At 43.8% G+C, this 21,062-nt stretch overlaps 1 protein-coding gene across 1 annotated transcript in view; it reads right to left on the reverse strand.

Annotated features, from left to right (window-relative positions):
- Positions 1-21,062, reverse strand: part of BMP6 (bone morphogenetic protein 6) — a 186,592-nt gene that overhangs the window by 93,102 nt on the left and 72,428 nt on the right. The window contains exons 2-4 of the mRNA XM_048507706.1: positions 20,651-20,843; positions 2,079-2,227; positions 385-582 (exon numbers count right to left, since the gene is read on the reverse strand). Coding sequence (XP_048363663.1) covers positions 385-582; positions 2,079-2,227; positions 20,651-20,843 — 540 coding nt within the window. The remainder of the gene's footprint in view (positions 1-384; positions 583-2,078; positions 2,228-20,650; positions 20,844-21,062) is intronic.

A 21,062-nucleotide genomic window follows, 5' to 3' on the forward strand; every position in this document is an offset into this window, starting at 1 on the left:
CCAGATGTTATGGACTACAATTTCCATCAGCCCCTGCCAGCATTGCCAATTGGCCATGCTGGCAGGGGCTGATGGGAATTGTAGTCCATAACATCTGGAGTGCCAAAGGTTCACCACCACTGCTATAGGATATGTAGGGATCCAAATCTGAAAGAAGAAGGTATATTTTATCTGCATCAGAATATACCTGGGGCATGGTTACATGGTTTTACTTTTCTGACTTCTTCAACTTTATTGGCAAACTGCCCGCCCTCCAAAAAAAACCCCGAATGAAAAAAGATGTAAAAGCAATTCATAAATGTAAAGGGCCAGGGAAACAGTAATCACTAATCTCCCACACGATATTCTGTTTCCACATGACCTGGCAGGCATTTAAGAAGTTACCTGTGCTGCTGGATGCTCTGGAAACATCCTGAGGCTGGGTGGAGCGGTTCCGACTCTGCTGCCGGTGCGGGCTGGTGGCTGACCTCGCTGTTCGCACATGAACCTCGCTCACTTTGAAAAAAGCCACCATGAAAGGCTGTTTGTCGTAAGGGCCATCTCGGCCTATTAGTCCTGCTTCTCTAGGGTTTACACTGAGGCCTATAAATCAAACGTGCACCAGAAAAAGTGGGGTTATTATATAAAGAGCACAGTATTTCTGAATAACTCTTTTCAGCTTCTTTCCTACCAGCAGCATTCTCTTGCCCTGTCCTTTCTCCCTCCCTTCTCCCCTCTCATTAATATATGATATTCTAAGTTGCAGAGATTGTTCACAGACTTTATGGAGGTTTTAAGGCTCCTCCAGTTACAAGGACCTCAGTATCCACCTTTAGCCATGAAGAACTCCTGACACTCAGAACAAACCGCACCAAGTTAAATAGAACAATTGTCTGAGTCAGTATAAGGCAGATTGAAAGCTCTACATGTTTTATTCCCATCAAGGCGATCTGCCATCTGAATGATCTCTACCGGAAGCCAACATAAGATATTCTCCCAGCGTCCATGGTTCCGTTGGCTTAATGTGAAAAGAAGAAGTTTGGATTTATACCCCACCTTTCTCTCCTGTAAGGAGACTCCAGGTGGCCTACAAGCTCCTTTCCCTTCCTCTGCCCACAACAGACACCTTGTGAGGTAGATGGGGCTGAGAGAGTTCAGAGAGAACTGTGACTAGACCAGGGTCACCCAGCAGTAATGTAGGAGTACGGAAACACATCTGGTTCACCAGATAAGCCTCCGACACTCAGGTGGAGGAGTGGGGAATCAAACCTGGTTCTCCAGATTAGAATCCACCTGCTCTTAGCCACTACACCACGCTGGCTCTCCAAAGGAGGCATGAGAATTCCCACCAATGCTGCTCAAGGTCCTTTCCCAGGCTAATTGCCCACTGCCGGCATTCCCTGGCCTTGACCTGGGGAAAGCGAGAAGCACATGTGGGGCAAGAGGAAGCACATCGGGACAAGAAGTCTTCCCTCGATATGCCTGCTCTCTCAGTGCTCTGCAAACAAGAAGCGCGTTGGGGGAAAGATTTTTTGCCCTCCTCTCTTGGCGCGCTGCAAAGAGGAAGCATGTCAGGACAAGATTTCTTGCCCCGATGCACTTCCTCCCCCACCACACACCAGAACATCAGTGGGTAATAGACCCCTAACAACATTAAATGACACAGGGGTAGAAGCTGCCACACACTTTGACATAACATTAGCACTAATATCCTAGGAAACATGTAAGAGACACAAAAACTGGGCTGAGATTGGTATGCAGTGGGGAAGAGTTCAGTTCTTGAAGGCGCTTCCACAGCCCCAACACATTGAGAACTGTAATTTTTTTAGTGCATCTCCAGTAGAATCCTTGGCAAAAAAATCAATTTCCACAAGTCAGGCATTCCCAGAGTTTCACAACCACAGACGTGGGACAAGCCATAGACAGGGAGCAGGTTTTAATCTGTGCCATTGGATCCAGAGCGCAGCCATCCCATCCCAGCTGCATGTTTGGCTGCATTAGTCAGATCATCACATCCCAGCTGAAGACTATAAACATAGCTTCCAATGAATGACTAGGTCATCGGCCAGATGTCTCAAGTATGTTGGCCTGTTACCTACCATCCCTCATCACCACGCTCATCTGGAGTCCCAAGTTATGCTGGGGGTTTATCACCCACATGTTACTGGTGGCAGTGATATCAAACTCCAGCCAGCCTTCTTCTGAGGCCCAGACCGCTCTGGTATCCAGCAAAAACAGATTGGAATCTCTGAAAAGAAAAAGATGGGAAAGCCTCAGAAAAAAGAAACTTAGAAACATGAAGAACAGCATGCTATTATCCTCATCCAAATTTCCTGTTTGCTTTCACGACTTCAGTATGAGCAGAAGACGAAGGGTCTGCAACCTGCGGTTCTCCAGATGTTCATGGACTACAAATACCATCAGCCCCTGTCAGCATGGCCAATTGGCTATGCTGGCAGGGGCTGATGGGATTTGTAGTCCACGAACATCTGGAGAGCCGCAGGTTGCAGACCCCTAAATTAACCTTCTCGCCTGTCACTATATCATTATTGCCTTAAATGCAAGTTTATAAAGATATGCTTATATGGCATGGTGTAATTTATATTTGACTTGAAACTGTGAGTGGGAGATGATGCAACCAAGAATAAACACGAATGGGACAAAAGGAAGAATAAAGCTAAAGCTGATCCCTTCTTCACAATTCGTACTTCACAAATTCGCTCTGAAAATTCACTGAAAATTCGTACTTCACAATTCGCCCTTTAGAATCAGCCAGTCTTTTTAGCCCCTGTGCGAACAAGCCCATGAATCTACCTATGAAGGTATTTGTACGTAAGAATTCAACTTGGAGAAGGAGATATGAGGGTTGTACTTGGACAGATATACCTGGAGCAAGCTGAGCATTAATGGTACTGCCTAGCTTCTACATGAGGGCTGTGGATCCACACTTCCCGCACTTAAAACACTAAATGAAATGGCTGTTTTTCACAGGAAAAAAAACATCTGGGATGACTGCATCGGATCATGCTTAACCCTTTCTCTGCTCTTAATTTCTGCATTCCAAACCCTTTTTAAGCCGCTTTCCCATCTGCAAGGATGCCAATGTATGTTTGGAAGAGGAAAAATGACGGGTATTGATGATCTGAATGCTAGTCAGGAGAGAGTTAAAGTGTACGCACACACACACAACACCAATTCTCTTTGTCAAATCTCCCTCTCAATTTGATTTGACACACTTTGCACGTCTTTCTGTTTCATGCGTTGTTAAGCCCTACGAAGTTGCTGACTGAAACGGGTGCCTTTGTTAATAACCCACTCTTGCAAATAGACAAAATGTTTATTTAAGGATAGCGGGAACAAGCACAGTGAAGCCTACAAATTGGAATATAACCAGAGGGGTTTTTTTTCCCGTGGGAAGATACAGTTTGATGATTGCCTTTTATCCGAAGTCGCTCTCATTATGTTCATTCGCATAACATTTTGCTTATCTGAGGCAATATGTTGGTGACCTGGAGAGAATATTCCCTGTTAGAATCAGCGAGTGTCCAAATGGAAGAGAACATCTCAGTAATGCTTTCATATGTGAACCATTCTTGCGGCTTAATTCATGCGAGATCCTGCATAGGGGCTCCTCAAACTCCACAGGCCACGGCACCCCCCACTGACAAAGATGGTGTGGCCTTCAGTGATTAGTACAAATGTTTGTACAAGCTGCACAAATGCTTATCCCAAAATCAAATTTGCCCTACGTGTTAAATAGAACAAGGTAATAGGCTTCTATTACAGGTGGAAGGATGTTTTTTGGAACACTTCCTCATGTTAAAGCAATTCCCATTCCCTTTGATTGTAGTGAAACAGGGCAGCAGTAAGAGGAAAAGCCGCTTCGTGCAGAGAGTTTTTAAAAGCAATTTAAAAAATATTGACCGCATAACCTACTCATTTGAAGTGGTACAGTTTGGAATTCTCATTAAAATGTTCAACTTCACTTTATTCTGCATAAGGGACTGAGGCTGAATCTGCAAATGCCACAGAATGTGGGCCAGGTAGCCATGATAGCGTCCTCATGTCTGACATGGCACCAGCATTTTAAAGCCTAAAACAGCCAAGGGCCTGATCCTATCCCCTCCTGCCCACTCCTGGGCCACTGCCTGCCCCCCTCAGCCCCACCCTACCAGGCTGCTCCTTCGGCGCCGGCCAAAGGAGCAGCCTGGTGGTGCAGGGCAGAGAAGCACCTGGCAGCAGCCCAGCCAGGCTGCTCCTTCAGCCAGCGGAGGCTCTGCCGGTTGAAGCAGCAGCCTGGTGGGGCAGACCCAAGGGGAGGGGTGTGGGGGCAATTCTCTGCCCCCCACATGATCAGATGGCATGCGTACGGGGACATGTGACCCCCACATGTCCCCGTGAGCACTCTGCCTCTGCTCCTCTCCTCCCACCCCCTGCCATGCCTTTCCGAGTGCGGAAACAGCAACCCCCCTCCCTTGCCACCCAATCTGTTCAGCTTTCTTCTGGCAGAGAATTTTTTTCCATAGGAAAATACACAGAACATACTGAGCAAGTTGGAATAACAACCTTGGACTGGTTTCCATGATATAGGCATTTACCAGGGAGCTCATCTGGATTTTGGAATCTCTGGAAATACTAGTTCAACATAGGATGAACTGGTGAGACTTGCTCTCTCGCTCTGGATTCCTGCAGATGTTATTGCTTTCTGTTTGCGTCTTTATTAAGTTTAATTGTTGTTGGCATGCTGCATATTGACTTAATTTACTCAACTAATAGCAAAGCCCACTGTGTGGGCCCTAGGAAAGGGTGGAGGAGCAGGCATTTCCCGCTGCAATGGGCTTTAATGGGGCTATAGCAGCCCTCCCCCCGGTGCCAGCCTGGTCCCCCCCCCCGGTGCCAGCACTTGTGGGGGTGTCCTGTTGGGGTGGGGGAGAGGCAGGAGCGCTTCTGCAGGCCCTGGGAGCAGTGGGTGCCCAGGTGTTGCTTCTTCAAGGGCCAGGACGGCTCTGTAGGGGTTGGGGAGGGAGATTGGGCCTTTTGCAGGCCCAGGGAGCAGCCCTCATGTTTTTGCCCCTCACCCCAGTCTCCCACGGATTGCCAGGCAACGTCTGGCAACCCTAAAAAGTAACACACACCCCAAAAACCATCCACAGTATGAAATCAGCCAATTGCACTTCAAGTACCCTTTCCTTTCTTGGGACTGAAATGCTAATTTCTAAATGACACCGTTTAAACCGCAGAAGCAGCCTGTTTGCTTACAGGATGGCTGGCAAAGTGGACTTTTTTTTCTGCTCAAGGCCAAATCCACATTCTCTGAGCCGGTCTGAAAACAGCAAGCCCAGTCCCCCAGGGACTCCCACCTGTTTGTTTACGGAGTAATACCCACTGCTGGAGAATAAACTGGCACACGCCGACTCTGAATTATGCAGCTGTTTTATGAAACAGTTGGCAGCACTCTGTGGTTTACATGCCTGATTTCCACTCTTCGTGATGACCTCATATAGCCTTTCTTCATCATCTTCTCAAAAGTTAAGAAGCAAGGCCACATGCTGAGCAAGAAAGGACCGAAAACAGGACAATCCCGCTCTGTGGCCTCCGTGCAATCTCACGCTTGGGGTTCTTCACCAGCAGAACTGAAACAGTTTTGGAACACCGAGGAATTGACTCAAATCCTTTCCTTAAGGGAGTGTTTTGTTATACTGAGCATGTCTGAAGGGATGGCTACCTCCCTGCTCAGTCTGTGTTTCTGCCACAATAGTTCCAGAAGCCCTAAACTGCCATGACCTTTGGCCAGTTACAGTGTCACTCTAACAGTGTCTTACCCTATATGTCCCTAATAGACCCTTCAATGATGCAGCTGGCCTCTAAAGTGTTTTCAATCCCCCCCCCCCACACCCACACTTTTGTTCACACTCAACCCATTGAAATGATTCTGGCCATTTTGTGATTTTTCTCCTTTTATTTTTAGTTCTGTGCTGAATTGATACTTCAATGGCCCCTTCCGCACGGGCGGAATACGGCGGCCTGGGGACAGCAAAAACGCCGTCCCCAGGGAGCTGTTTGCACAGGGGGTGCCGCCCGAGCGGCGCAAAGCTGCCGTTTTCCAACCTCGCTTGCCCAGCGAGGTTTTTGGAAAACGGCGGCTCGGAGCCGCTGCCGTATGAACAGCAGTGGCTCCACAGCGCCTTCCCTCCCCCCATGTCCAGGTGTCCTACCTGTCCTGTGGCCCTCTGGCATGTCGCCGAGGCCTGGGGACACGCCCCCTCTGCCCTGCGACTCCGGAGCGGTCGCGCAGGGCAGGGGGGGGGTGTCCCCTGGCCTCAGTGACGAGCAGGAGGCCGGCAGGACAGGTAGGATGTCCTGACGACGGCGCAGCTCTGCGCCATCGTCCCGGGCGGTTCTGGGACCGTTCATGCGAATGGTCCCAGGGGGTCGGGTCGGCGTCATCTACGGAATGGGCCAATGCTTCATAGCCTCATGCTGAATTCTCTAATCCTTGCATACTCGATGCTTCAAAGACTGCCGCCGCCACCACCACCACCACCACCCCAGTAAAAGAACAAATAGCTAAATGTTGCAAATAAACAGGTGAGGGGAAACTGAGTAAGCTCAGAAGATGACACCGAGGACAAAGCTCAGGGAAGCAGAGAAGATGAGAAATATAGTCAATGGATCGCACAGAGACTGAAGACGCTTTCAAAACATTTCAACCAGAGAACTGCTTCAAAAGTAGATTCATTTAAAACATTTTGAGGCTGCAAATAAAACATTTTGGGGTAAAATCAGCGTGGAACTTCATGGAGGGACCGTTTTATTTCCAGCCTCAAAATGTTTCAAATGAATTGTGGGGAATAGACCATCAGCACAGAAAGATACTGCATTTTTAAGCACTTGGGCCAAGAAAGTTTGCTTATCCCTACCTTAGAAAACCTTAGTCTTGATTTCAGTTTGCTTAGGCTGAAGCGACTCTGCAGAGAACTGCACTGTGAATGTCTGAATTCTCTAGAGAGTTCGGGCTAGAGGAGGCCCCTTTCTTAAGACCTCAGACAGCAGCTTCCATCCAGAATAGAAAACACAGGAATAATGGACCAATGGTCTGACTCTGCATCATATAGACATAAATACTATTTTTACTTTTCAGTGAGCCCCTGCAAGGGGGAAGTACAGGAAGCAAACAGATGATCCAGAATGAAGCAAGCAGTACCACTCTGACCTAAGCAAATATGCCTTCACTGCTTGCCCAGGAGTTATTTATTTATTTATTGGTGGATTTCTTCGCCACATTTCTAGCCCACAGGACAGGCTGTCGAGAGAAAAAAACGAAACCGGCTCCAGTTTTTCAAAGAAGAGTGTTCATCTGCCACATTATAAATATCTAGCTACTATTCTTAACCGATGCATCCTGCCCACACGTTCAGAGCTTTCTCACAGGCCGAATATTCGGCAAGTGATGACAATATTTCCTGCGCAACCTAAACATTTCTTTAACTGAAAACCACCGTCAAAAGTCTTGGGCAAGAAGCTCAAAGTGTTTAATTATCTCAATCCTGACTAGCTTATAGAGGTTTATGTAATTAATAAGCCGGCTGATGTTTTGCTACTTACAGTTAGCGAAAGTGCCAAATTAAAATAATTTTCCCTCTCTTCCCTGAGCACACATCATAGCATGGAGCATTGCCACAGCAAAACATCATGACTATAAAAAGCAATATTTTAAGTATACATTTTTGAAGCTGTCTAGTTTCCTAGCCCTCTCTTACCCAACCCTTCAGTTATATATATATATATTTTTCAACATAGCAGAAGTATTCCTAAAAATGCAGAAAGCACAAACAGAACATTTTCCTCCGAGCCAGTAATTTTCATACGGGGGTCCTCTAATTTTAATTATAATTCTAAAGACCACTTTTTTTTGGCCTATCTTCAAACAACGCTATTACTAAGGGGCTTAACCAGACTATTAGGCATCAACAGCCATTTACTCAGCCATTCCCTACCCTCACTTATGAAAACTTCCTTTATTCTGAACTTATTTTGTTTACTATTCAGTGACACGTTGACATAACAGTCTAGACTCTGCATAATGGTAACCTCAGGAAGGATATGATTCTTAACAGAAGTTGCCAGAGTGTTTATGGACGCCTGCTACTATTTTGTGTACAACTGCAAGACATATATATTGGTATCCTTCCTAAATTCGTCTGTGGGTAAAATCTGTGACCTGCCGAATTCTGGGGCTATTCCTGTCATTGACTTCAATCCTTTCCTTAAGAACTGTTTTGATGATGAAGGGGAAGTTTTCAGTATATCAAAACTTCACCTTCATCATCACAGCCAGAGTGGAGCAGTAGTCAAGAGCAATGGACTAAAGAGCATCAGTAAAATCTCTGAAATGACACCCTGAGTCAGGGATCAAGGGGGAAGAGGACTCAAACAAGCACCCCTGCTACTTATTTCGCTACCAAATTGTCTCTGCAATGCCTTGTCATTTGTAGCTATATCACTGGGCTTGAAATATATTGCTGGTTTTCTTATTTGTTCTATATGGCATAAAATATGTGTTTATACCTCCAAATTCCATCCTTTCTCCTGCATTCAACTGAGCTGAGGAATGTTGAGTATTTATTAACAGATAAATTAAACTTGCAAACTGAAAAAAGACAATGTGGGCTTATTGTCAGATACAGGCCCTTTCCACAAGGACCGATGAACACGGGCTAACCACGGTATAAAACCTGTGTTGGGGGGAACTTTGCATGGATCCCACTCCAACGCGAGTCTGCTCCACATTCCCCCTGCCAACCTGGGTTTTTAAAGAACAGCACTATCTGTGATTCTTTTGTTTTAACATGGGGCCTTTCCCCACTTTTCCCTCGGCCGCCATCGCTGCGCGCAATTCCCAGCGCGCGGCATCCCTGGCGCCATACGCTTGAGGCGTCCCCGACCATTGCGCTCTTGCGGCGAGAGAGAGGTCATCAAAAGCATGCCCTTTGCAGAGCACCAGGGATTACGCCACCGGCGCTGAGAGGGCGTGACAGCCCGGCAGCGTCCGAGGGGCAACTCGCGCTGTCCACTCTTAAGGGAGATGCCGGGGGGACCCCATGCTACTCTCCTCAAGTAGCGTGGGGCTTAAGGTAAGTGGGGAAAGGCCCATGGATTGCAGTGATGGCCAAGCAAATGGCTGCCCCGGGAAGCTCATTACTTGGACTCACTTCCCTTTTTTCCCGCCGCTACAGAGGGGCACAGGGATGGCGTGGAGGTCCATGCCAGCCAGGCTTCGTAGCTACACAGCAGAGAGAGGTGAGTGGGGGGGAAGCGCCTCCGTGTGAATGTATGCACCCTAGCCAATCCACTTGTTGACCACAGGACACCCAGCCATGCGAATGGCCCAGGGCTATGAGGTTCATTTATCCCTCCTGAAATCTGCTTTATATTTGCGGTGTGGAAAGGGTCACAGACCGACAGGAATTCTTCACCATTTGCAGGGAATCCATATGCAGCAGCCCTGGTGTTGGCAGGGGAATGGGGTGGGAAAAGCTGAAGCAGTCCCAGTGGTAAAGCTGGGAGCTATGCTGGGCCTACCAGTGTCGTTGGTAATCAGGGTGGGTGGGAGCTAGGTGACAGTTCCGAAGATTACAGCAGCCATGGGAGAGGAGGAGAAGAAGTTGTGGTGGGCAAGGCTGAGGCTATCACTGGTGGTGAGCACTGATGTGTGTGGGAGATGCCAGGAGACACAGTGGTCCCAGGGAGTGGAAGGTGGGAGCCATACTAATTAATGATGGCAGGTTGTCTGGGAACTAGGCCCAGAGATACATTAAGAGGGGGACAGGAATCCTGCCTTAAGAGTATTGAAGGTCATCACTCGTACATTATGGACCAAGTTAACCAAATGTGAGGATACTTAAATCTAGTGGTTGGAGCTGCGAACAGACAAAAAAGATCTTTCTAACTTGAAAAATTACCCTGCAGAAAAATCTAACTCAAAAAATCATTGGGGATTTAGGAAATTGATAAATGGAGACTCTGTAGCTTTAATAAAAAGGAGCCCATTTGTTGCTAGGCAACAATAGCATTCTGGGGGTGATCTTGGATTCCTCCTCATCTATGGAGGCCCAAGTCATGAATGTGGCCAGGCTGGTATTCTTCCATCTTTGCCAGGCCAGACAGCTGGCACCCTACCTGTCTCGTTCTGACTTGCCCACAGTTATCCATGCAATGGTCACCTCCAGACTAGACTACTGTAACCTACTCTATAAAGGATTGCCCTTGAGACTTCTCTGGAAGTTCTAGCTGGTCCAAAATGCAGCTGCCGCATTTCCTACTACATCCCCCAAAGTGCACTCTGATCTGAAGACACTAACTTAATGGTGAATATCAGAAGAAAGGATCTACCATCTTACAATTCCTTGAGGGTTCCCATCCATGCAAGTGGGCCTTGCCAAGAAGCCAGAACTGCACAACTGGGCAATAATTTTCCTAGGTAGAAACTGCAGTGTGGAGCTGCAGATATGGAGGCAAATAAAGGTAGGTTGACTGGAAGAAGAGAAGGAAGCAGAAATGGGGAAATGCTACAGGAGCTGCCAGTGAATGGAAACAAGACACAGGAAACAGAAGGAGGGGGAGAAAAGAGATTCCCACTGCAAATCATTGTGGGTTCTCTCTTGCTTTCTCATTAAAGGCAACTACATGTAAACAGTAGACCACCTGTATTAAGCAGTTTCAGTGTGCAGCAAGCAAAATAAACACGGAACATTAGCATACAGTATCTCCCTTTGACTGTCTTCTCATGTCTCTGACATGTGGTTTCTAATAGATGAGTTGTTTGGACAGCATAGGAGCTTTCTGAGGTCTGAGTTAACAGGATATTTACATCTGAAAAATATTCACCCACCCCTGGGCAAAGGACTGATATCTTTGATCAGCCACAAAACTTCATCCCTGCACTCCTGACCTGACACCTAACTGGGTTAAAGAGAGAAAATTTCCAAGCAGTGTGTATAACAACCAGTTTCCAAAATAAAACCCATTTATTTTTTTTCCACTCTTTTAAAAGGGTTCCTTCTAAATGAAAGAACTTGTTTCCAACGAGATCTAACATTTAGCTGCTATGTCCAAATTTATCATGAATTCAACATTATCTTTCAAGCAGGGCATAAAGTTCTCATTTCTATTTAAACCACAAGTGATGGAAAAACCCATATCATACCCAATATTTGCCATATTTCAGTAGAAGACACAGGGTAGAATACAGCTAGGCAAATGCCTTGCAAAAGCAACATTTATCAGTGAAGATGTTGGTGCGCCAGCAAACAAAGTATATTTGTTTAATTTAGATCCCTGATTTTTAAAACTTTTTCTGATTTTTCTGCAAACCTGGGGAGTATCTGTTTAGCATTGGTGTGGTCTCAATCTGCGGATTTAGGCATCCACAGATTGGGGGGAGCACATTTTACTATTAGTTATCTAGACAGGTTTAGATCAGATAGACAATGTGTTAGATTACTTGAAATTCAAATTAGTAGGAACACTATTGAACCAGGAATACATTAACAGAGTTATGTGTGTCCATATGTTCCCTATGGTGTATTAATAACAGTATTTCTACAGTTCTTTGAAATAGTAAAACATTTCAGGTACACAAACTCTCTCAGCAACTTTACAACAACTCCACAGTATACGTCACTGTTAGTTTGCTCTTGTTTGAAACTGGGGGAGGATGGTGTAGGTCAGGGGTAGGGAACCTGCAGCTCTCCAGATGTTCAGGAACTACAATTCCCATCAGCCCCTACCAGCATGGCCAATTGGCCATGCTGACAGAGGCTGATGGGAATTGTAGTTCCTGAACATCTGGAGAGCCGCAGGTTCCCTACCCCTGGTGTAGGTGTTGATAGTTTACCAGATTACTATCACCAAATTAATTGTCATCTGCCAACATGTATTTCTGTAGTACCAATAAACCTAAAAGGAAAATGGTCAGTTTTCAAAAAAGTACTATCACAAAAGTGATACTGAGATCTACAGATTCTGCCTCTCCCTAAAAGTGAGAGGTTTAGTTGAAAACTGTTAAGTTTGTTTAGAGTGAGAGTCAGACCTGTTAAGTAAAGGAGTTGTTCACTCAATCCAGCCTGTGGCAGAGGAACCCCTGACTGGAAGAAAGTAAACAAAGAATCCTAAATGCCCGAATAGGGCTACACTCAAAAATTCAGCTACAAAGAAATTTTGCAATCTCTACCTGATTCACTCCAATATTATGTTCAAACTGTAAATAAAAGTTAACTCCTTGTTTGTTTAACCCCATGTAGATTTGTATTATCTCAGGGAAAGAAGCACAAACACACACACAAACTAAAACCTAGGTCTTTATATATCAGGATGTGAGTAAATGGTGGTAGCATGTGACTGAAAGTGGAGTTTAAATTCTCCACAGCTTGTGAAATGTCTAAGTGAGGGGTTATTTTTAAAGAGGACTAGGCTATCCTGTCTCTGTGAATGAGAAAGCCCTTTTGCCCAAAAGGGTCAGAGGCTCTCTCTGTATTTTAAAAGAGCAAGTCGGGTGGCGAATTGTGACTGCCTCAGCCACCTGTAACCTTGAATCTGTATGACAAGTACTTTTGAAAAGCATTTCTTAAAATGAAAGATTAGACTGAAAACAGCCTTGAGTAGCTACTGTCCTTCAAAAAAACTGTATACCCTTTTTCTAATTAACTTAGCAGACAATTTTCTCCGTGGACATGTTAGCTTTCTTTGGATGAGACATACCATATTTTATCAGTAGATCCACTAACAAAATGCTAATTCCAGCCAAGTATATATTGGCCATCAACACAGCTGCTTGGTAGTTGTATCTTGACTGGGAAATTTTCTGGAACATCTACAATAAACTTTCTCTGTGGTAATGACAGCAGATGATTTTGAAGTGGGAAAAGTAAAAAAACCTCCAACCCTCACTCAGTGAGGAGAAAAGAGGGCTTTAAAAGGTCGTATTCTGGCCTTGACTCTGCATTCTAAGAGTCTATCATGGATCTAACTACCACCTCGAGCAAGGATCTATGGAGAGAATGGAATCTTAACCAGTTAGCCTCTCTAAAGGTTACCAATCTTGATGCGGAGCCTCAATTACCAGGAATTGCAACTGATTTTCAGACTACAGAAATCACTTCCTCTGGAGGAAACAGCAGCTTTGGAGGAAAGATCTACGGTATCACATCCCAGCAGAAAGGCCTTCCCAAACGCCACCATTCCTGGGCATTGCCTCAAATCTCAGGAATTTCCCAAGTCTGAGTTATCAACCCTAGTCCGTACCTGTCTTTGTTCACAGTTCATTGTAACCAGAGGTGGGATCCAGCAGGTACTCACCAGTTCCCGAGAGTGGGTTACTAATTATTTGTGAGTGCCAAGAGGGGGTTACTAATTGGGTCCGCTTTTCCATCTCCACACCCTCGTCTCCCCGAGAGGCATACTGCCTTTGAACGTGAAGGTTCCATATAGCAATCGTGACTAATAATGTAACTCCCTGAACTGGGTTAATCCCTTTCAGGTACTGCAATTCATTGATTCTCAGCCTTTCGTACCTTTTATCTCACCAGTCTTTATCAAAGAACCTGTGTGTTTCACCATTGCTGTGTTCAGATTTGTGAGTTGGGGCATTTTCTATAATGTGATGATGATTTAGAAATGACCTGGTGCAAAAAAAATTTGGGGGGTAGTGGTGGGGTGGCTGCCCATGGGGGGGCATCCAACTCAGGTTTTGCCCAGGGCTCAGGTTTGCCTAGGTACGCCTCTGCCCCCTTTGCTGAGGGGGGGCTGGCGAGGGAACCTGTTACTAAAATTTTTGGATCCCACCACTGATTGTAACACAGGAAAATCTTCAATATGTTTGGCAAAGCTAGTACATGTTAGCTAAGCCACTTTTGGACACATTCAAAAGAACGGCTCCCAAGACAAAAAGTGGAGTAATCATGTGAACATGATTGTTTGAACCTTCCTTTATTAAAAAATTTCCACACCCTGGTTCAAGGGATACTAGTAAATCAGAGAATAAGTTTAAAATAGCACGCAAAGAAAGAGGCTGAAGAATGCCGTGGTTTTCAACCTCAGAAGGTTCCACTTGGAATAAAGGTCAGATGTTGCCACTATTTTCTTTTACTAGGTTGTCCCCCTCGCTGCCGCCAATACAATTGGGGAAAAGTTGTATAATTTTCTGAAAGATATGTTGTTGGCCAGGAACCAGAGCTATCTTAGAAGAAATCCATTAATCTTTTCAGAAATCCATTAATCTTTTCATTATGTTCTGCTAATAACTCCAGTGGTTTTTATAATGATAAAATGTGGTTGGCAATGGTTATGTGATTTAAAACCACCACCACCACTTTCCCCCAAAGATCATTTTAAAACACAGAGGAAAGCTCCGTTCCTGCTATGCGGTAATTTCTGTTAAAACCCTGAAAACGTATCAAGTGTTCATCGATCACATTAAGCATAAATGAATTAATTCCACAGGGAGTATTTTCAGTTTTGTGCTACCTTAAATAGCAGCACTACAAAATATTATTTCAAGATCTTGCTAAGTGCCTCTGATATTGACATCTCATTCACACTTTTTAAAAAGTAATGTTATTGATTAAAACATATGACAATAACAAACTGAAAAAAACAATAACATACAAGTCAACATTTATGGGGGAATAGCAACTCTTTGCTTTTCCCCTCTAATCATTAATCAATTAATTAGCATTCCCTATTATTTCTTCTCTACCACACATAAACAAAAAAAACAAAGAATTTTAAAAAAGGATGGACTTCTCCTTCAATTACCTGACTATATCCCAATGTCTATGTACATCTCTAGCTGATTTTAATCCCTGAACATAACAGTTCAGTATCATTATTGACTATGATATCTTGATTTAGCGTCATTTCTTTTAAACTTTAACAAATTAATAATATAACATAGCGATGCCTGTTATCTCAGTTAATAATCAATCAGAAGAAAATTTGCGTCTATGCTGTCCTTCTGGTACCTTGTTCCTCAAAACTAGTCAGTCTTTCTCTTGTTTCATTCAACTGTCCTTGGATAAAATGGCCTTTCACTTACTAAATGTGGAACTTGATTAAAAAATACCTCAATGGCTCCTACACATGATGGACTACGTGCTCTCATTCTTCCATACAGCTATTCAACTAGCCCACTTCAATATATCCAACAGAACAAGTAACTACACAATGTCCGTGTTTTAATTATTTAGCTAATTTCTGTCCTACCCTTCTGCACAGAGCAGTTTGCAACATCATTCATTTATTTATTTTTAATTTGATTTCTAGGCTACCCTCCTCCTTGACAAGGGTGGCATACAACAAGAAACAGATTGAAAGATGAAACAGTAAATTATCAACAGAATACAATTTCCAGGCAAAATTTTAAAAAAATGACTACTATCGAAGCTAAAAGCAATGGAACATAATAAAGAGCAGTAAATTAGGCTAAAAGTAGACAGTGTGATGTGACGGTTGGAGCATTACACTAAGTCCCCTTCCGCACGGGCCAATAAACCAGGGCTGGGGATAGGAAAAAAACCATTTCGGGGGAAACTTCGCACAGCTCCTGCCCCTAAAATGAGGCTGCCCTGCGTTCCCCTCCCCCCAAAAATAGGTTATTCGAGAATCTTGCTATCCGCTATTCCATTGTTTTAATGCACGAGTGAATGGCTGCTTTTTAAAGGTCCTCCCTGCGCAGCTACACAGCATGGGGGGGTGAGGGTTTTTTTTAAAGACACACCTCCATGATTGCAGCCCACATTGCTTCCATGGGCTTCGTTCACTGCCTGCATGGAGGCATGCGAACGGGACAGCAGGAGAGCAGGTTACTTTATCCCACCTGCAACCGGCTCTCCCAGTGCTGTGCGAAAAGGTCTGGTGAACCTCGAATTCAATCTTCACCCCCTGCCATGAAGCTCATTGGGTAAACTTTGGACCAGTCATTTTCTCTCAGGCTAACGTGCCTCCTGGTGAGGTCACCTCATTGTGGTTGTATGATCTGGTGTCGGTTCCCACCTATTTTTTCCTGTGTACATTATCAATCCCGCCTGCCCCCATTCCTTCAAAGGCAGACCTCCTGCTTCCCTCCAGCTATGGCTAGAGGTTCTCCATCACCCAGGTGCAGCATTTTAGAGGGCATTTTAGGAAGCAGCAGAAGGGAAGAGGCAGATATGCTAGGAGGGATTCAAACAAAAGTCAACTGGTGTCGTAAAGGCCAACACATTAATTCCACCATGAGCGTTCATTCCACTTGAAAGACTAGCTACATTGGGGTGTTGTGTGGTTTCCGGGCTGTATGGGCATGTTCTGCTAGAACACCCCAGTGATTCTGGCCATGAAAGCCTTCAACAATACAAAGTACATTAATTCCACAGTGGGCTTTTGAGAGTCAGAGTTCACCTCTTCAGATGTAGTGGGGAAAACAACAATAAATTTCTACATATTCAGAAAATTACAGAAGAGGGAAAGGGGATGCTGATAATTTCAAGTGAGATTCAAACCATGGAATCTACATTATAGTTCCCTGGATCAATCAGGCTTTCACTACAGGAAATTTAGCCAAACACAGTGCGATAAAATAAAATAAAACATCTAAAATGAAGATAAGGATTTAGGCTGGTTAAGGAGCTGGTTAAATAAAGTTGACCACAAGTCCAAGTAAGTTGGACCATTTCTAAGCTTGGGAACATAATTGTACGTTTGTCAAACTTTACTGGCACAAATGGATCACTTCTGGATCTAAAGGGAACTGAAGTCCTCAAAATTATTATACTTCAATACCTTTCACTTAGTAGATCCACCCACATTTACTTGATACAGCGGCTGTTCCAACCACAGTTGTATCCATGCTGTACGTGACCATGTCTTCCACCCACGATTACTGACTACCCTGGGTAAGTAAATGTGCAGAGCTGTTTCTACATAGTGCACAAAATTAGATGTTAGAATGCAGCTTTCAGAAGTAGTTATAGTTTTGAACATTCACTCAGAAGTTTTCTGAATGTAGCAAATAAGCACATCTAGGAAATGAATTCGTTACCCTTTTGATCCTTGCATAACATGCAAGAAGAATTTTAAATAGGTAGCATTCAAAAATATTACCAAACCCTAAAATGATCCAGTCCATAATTTTATCATAGTCTATTACCCTATTCTGCAAAAAAGTATAAAATGGCTTTAAGTTCTGTTCAGGCTCATAGATTTTAACAGGGCTTGATGTTAGACTTCCCAGCACAAATCTCTTGCCTTCAAGATATTGAGGAGTGGGAGAAAAAATGGCGTACATACTGACACTCTAGGAATTTCCCTAGAGTGTCAGTATATAACCTTTACTATAGAGATTAGGGAAAATTCCTAGAGCGTCATCTGGGAGCGCCATCTGCCAATTCTACTATCTCCAGGCCCCACCCACTAAATCTCCCAGAATTTGCCTAGGAAGTGCTGAAACCCCTACTTTTCACAATTCAGGCTGTTTCTCCAGGTCAGCGTCCATAAAAAAAACTATCCCAGAAACAAAACAAAACAGAAATATTCATCCCAGCCCTAAGTTAAAAACAAACCTTTGTTTAGCTACAATGCAAGTTCATTATAGGTTCATCATCACTTCAAATCATGTCGCCTAATGTCAAGAGACCTAACATCTGCATTCAGAGCTTTACTCCAAAAGAAAGTCTGACAAGACCTTCTTTTAAGTAAAAAGCAGCTGTTCACTTTTGGCTTCTATGAAACAGTTGCTGGAACTCAGTGTCTGACAAAATTTTGCTGGCTGGCCTTTTTTTAAAAAAAAAAACCCTGTGCTTCTCTACTCTTGAGTTTTAAAAGTCTGTTCCCAATAGGAAAAGAAAACAATATATTTCAAATGAATCATCAACACAAAAGAAGCAAGGATAAGGGAAAATATGTCAGCCATTTGTGTAGAGGTTTTTAATCTTTAATTAAGGAAAAGGGAGGGCTATTATGCACAGATAATCTGAAGATAAAATTAGTTGAAGTAAATTTGTCTGTAAAATAGTGAAAGCATTTACTAAGAAGTTAAGGTAAAAAGAAGTGTCATACATCTGTGCAGGTGTTTATATTATGACTTTCCTAGAGACAGTTGCTAGCATTTGCTCCAGCATTAAGAACCTAAAAGATACTGGCATCATTAAAGTGCATGGCATTTTGGTTTCCACAGGACAAGATTTTTCCCTCGCACTCACTGAAGTGTGCATAGGGGATATAAAATGCACCCATGATGTGACCAAAACAGAGCACACATTTGAAATTTCACAGCCTGGGTTCTTTAACCTGCTCAGAACATTTTTAAAACTCTGCTGTTGACCACATAGCTTGCATTCTGTAGATTTTAAAAAATCAAATAATGTCATTTAAAAAGAATTGCCAACAGCTGTTTAATCCTAGACAATTAAAAACACACACAATGTTTTAATGATGTTTGTAACATCTACATACAGAGGTCTTCACTTGATACCCCTTGTCCAAATGTCAGATGACAGAGTCTGGGCTTTTATGCTTTCTTAACCAGCCAAAGAAGAAGGGATTGCAAAAGTAGGAGCCAAATTATCCACTACAGCAGCTAAACACATAAGGGACACCTGTTTAAATGTACTCCAGATATGGGATATGATTGGAAAAATATACATCATACATGCACCAACTTTGTGCTCCTCCGCCCACATAAAAAGCAAACTCACTCCAGCACTAACTTCAACAAGCTCTCAGTGCTTCGCAGATCCATTTTTTTTGTTCGTTTTGTTTTTGCCATCAAGTCATAGTTGACTTTTGGTGACTGTGTAGGGTTTTCAAGGCAACAGACGTTCAAAGGTCATCTGCCATTGCTTGCCTCCATGCCACGTCCCTGGTATTCCTTTGATTTTGTTATTTTTATTGATACTGTTAATGGGTCTACTGAAATTGTTTACTGTTGTTGGGATAATTAGCTTTGTTATTGCATCATAGGCCCCTTCCGCACACGCAAAATAATGCGTTTTCACAACTGTTTGCAAGTGGATTTTGTTATTCCGCACAGCTTTAAAGAGCACTGAAAGCAGTTTGAAAGGGCATTATTCTGCATGTGCGGAATGAGCCATAGTGTTATGTACTGTATGATGTTATGATGTATTATATGTTGATGCTGTTCACCGCCCTGAGCCCTTCGGGGGAGGGCGGTATACAAACGAAAATTCAAATCAAATTCAGATCAAACCTTTTTTGAGCTTGCTTTGTTGTGTCTTGCCTGATTATTTTTGTCAGTTCTGGGGTTTTTTTTAATTGGGGGGGGAATCTACGAAGCATTGCTTACACAAACTATGGTGAATTGCAGGACGAAGCATTGAAGCATCAAAACCATGAAGAATTTTAAAAAACTAGAAAAATTACAAAATGGCGGCCAGGAAGCTTTTTGAGGAGGTGAGTACAGACAAAAGTTTTTGCAAACTTTTCAGTGACTTGTGCAAAAAGGGTCAAAGCTTGCTGGGGCAGAGGCATAGCTAGGGAAAATGGAGCACGGTACAAAATCTGAGTTTTGCTGCCCTTCCCCCATGTTCGTTTGTTTTTTGTATTTTTTAGTGTTTTTTCAGTTTTGGGTCTGCAGGGGGCGCAGTTTTTAGGCTAGCAGAATCAAAATTTCAGGGTATCTTTAGGAGACTCTTCTGATGATACCAGCCAGGTTTGGTGAAGTTTAGTTCAGGGGGTTTAAAGTTATGGACTCTCAAAGGTGTAGCCCCCATCTCCTATTAGCTCCCATTGGATGGGGCACCCCCTTTGGGAGTCCATTACTTTGGACCCCCTGAACCAAATCTCACCTAACTTGGTGGTATTATCAGGACAGTCCCCCAAAAACTCCCTGAAATTGTGGTGCTGTTAGACTAAAAACTGTGCCCCCTGCAGGCCCAAAACTGGAAAATACTAAAAAATGTAAAGAACAAACCTGAAATTTTTGCTGCCCCCCAGTGGCGCACCCGATTGCAGCACACACACCCCAACTCCTTGTGGCTCCACCTCTCTGTGTGCTTAGGGGACAGAAGTAGCAGAACAACTGGGGAAAGCAATGGCAAACCACATGGTAAATATAGTCCGTCTAGTAAATGCCATGATGTGATGTCACCCTATGGGTCTGTCTGGTAAATGCCATAACGTGATGTACACCCCATGGTGTTACTTGCGATGGTTTCTGAGAAAGAGTGTGGCCTGGATTTCTGAAGTGGTTTACCATTACCTGCCCCCATGTCACCTTTTGAAGTGGTTTACCGTTGCCTGCCTCCACGTCATAACCCTATTATTGCTTGGAGGGCTTCTGTCCAAATACCAGCCTGGGTCAGGGCTAAGAGTGTGTGAATGCCCCCACCACCCAGCCAGCTTGCATGGCAGACGTGGGGATTTGAACTTGGGTTTCTCAGGTCCACGTTAACCATACTGGAAGTGGTTTAAAAAATTTTTTTTAATTGGCCAGCCCTGATAAAAAAATATTAAAACATTATAAACAACAAACCTACACACACAAAAATCAAACAAATCCGATTAAACCCAATTACACCCAAAGATATAAGCATATCTTTGATCACGTCACATTTTTCTCCTCAAACATACATCTATGCAACCCCAGTGCTAAGTGTTACTGCTTCATCAATGGCTGTACCTGTTCTGATGCTCTTGTAAGACTTGATAGAGGGCAATCAGAAAAGTTTGGTTTTTAAAGCCTCCATAGACACAGTCTTTGTAGATTCGGAACTCAGCAGCGGTGACGGCCTCTCCTTCAGGGATCTGAGACAGATTAAATTTGAACTCCTTGTGATGTCGATGGTAAGGTGTGGACTCCTTGTCGTATTCAACTGTTTAACAAAAAAAGGAGGGATTCAGTTTAGTGTAATGTTCCCAAGTTGCCCATTGTATTTTTCAAAAGACACAAATCAAAATCATTACAAGCGCCCCAGAATATGTTCAGCATCACAAGCATTTGAAATAAGAAGTACATGAAGAAAATATCAACCATTTCACTATTACATTTCGGCTACTCCGATACCAACATGAAAACCTCCTGTTTTGACGTG

The sequence above is a fragment of the Sphaerodactylus townsendi genome, linkage group LG09 (assembly GCF_021028975.2).
Source record: "Sphaerodactylus townsendi isolate TG3544 linkage group LG09, MPM_Stown_v2.3, whole genome shotgun sequence".
NCBI lineage: Eukaryota > Metazoa > Chordata > Lepidosauria > Squamata > Sphaerodactylidae > Sphaerodactylus > Sphaerodactylus townsendi.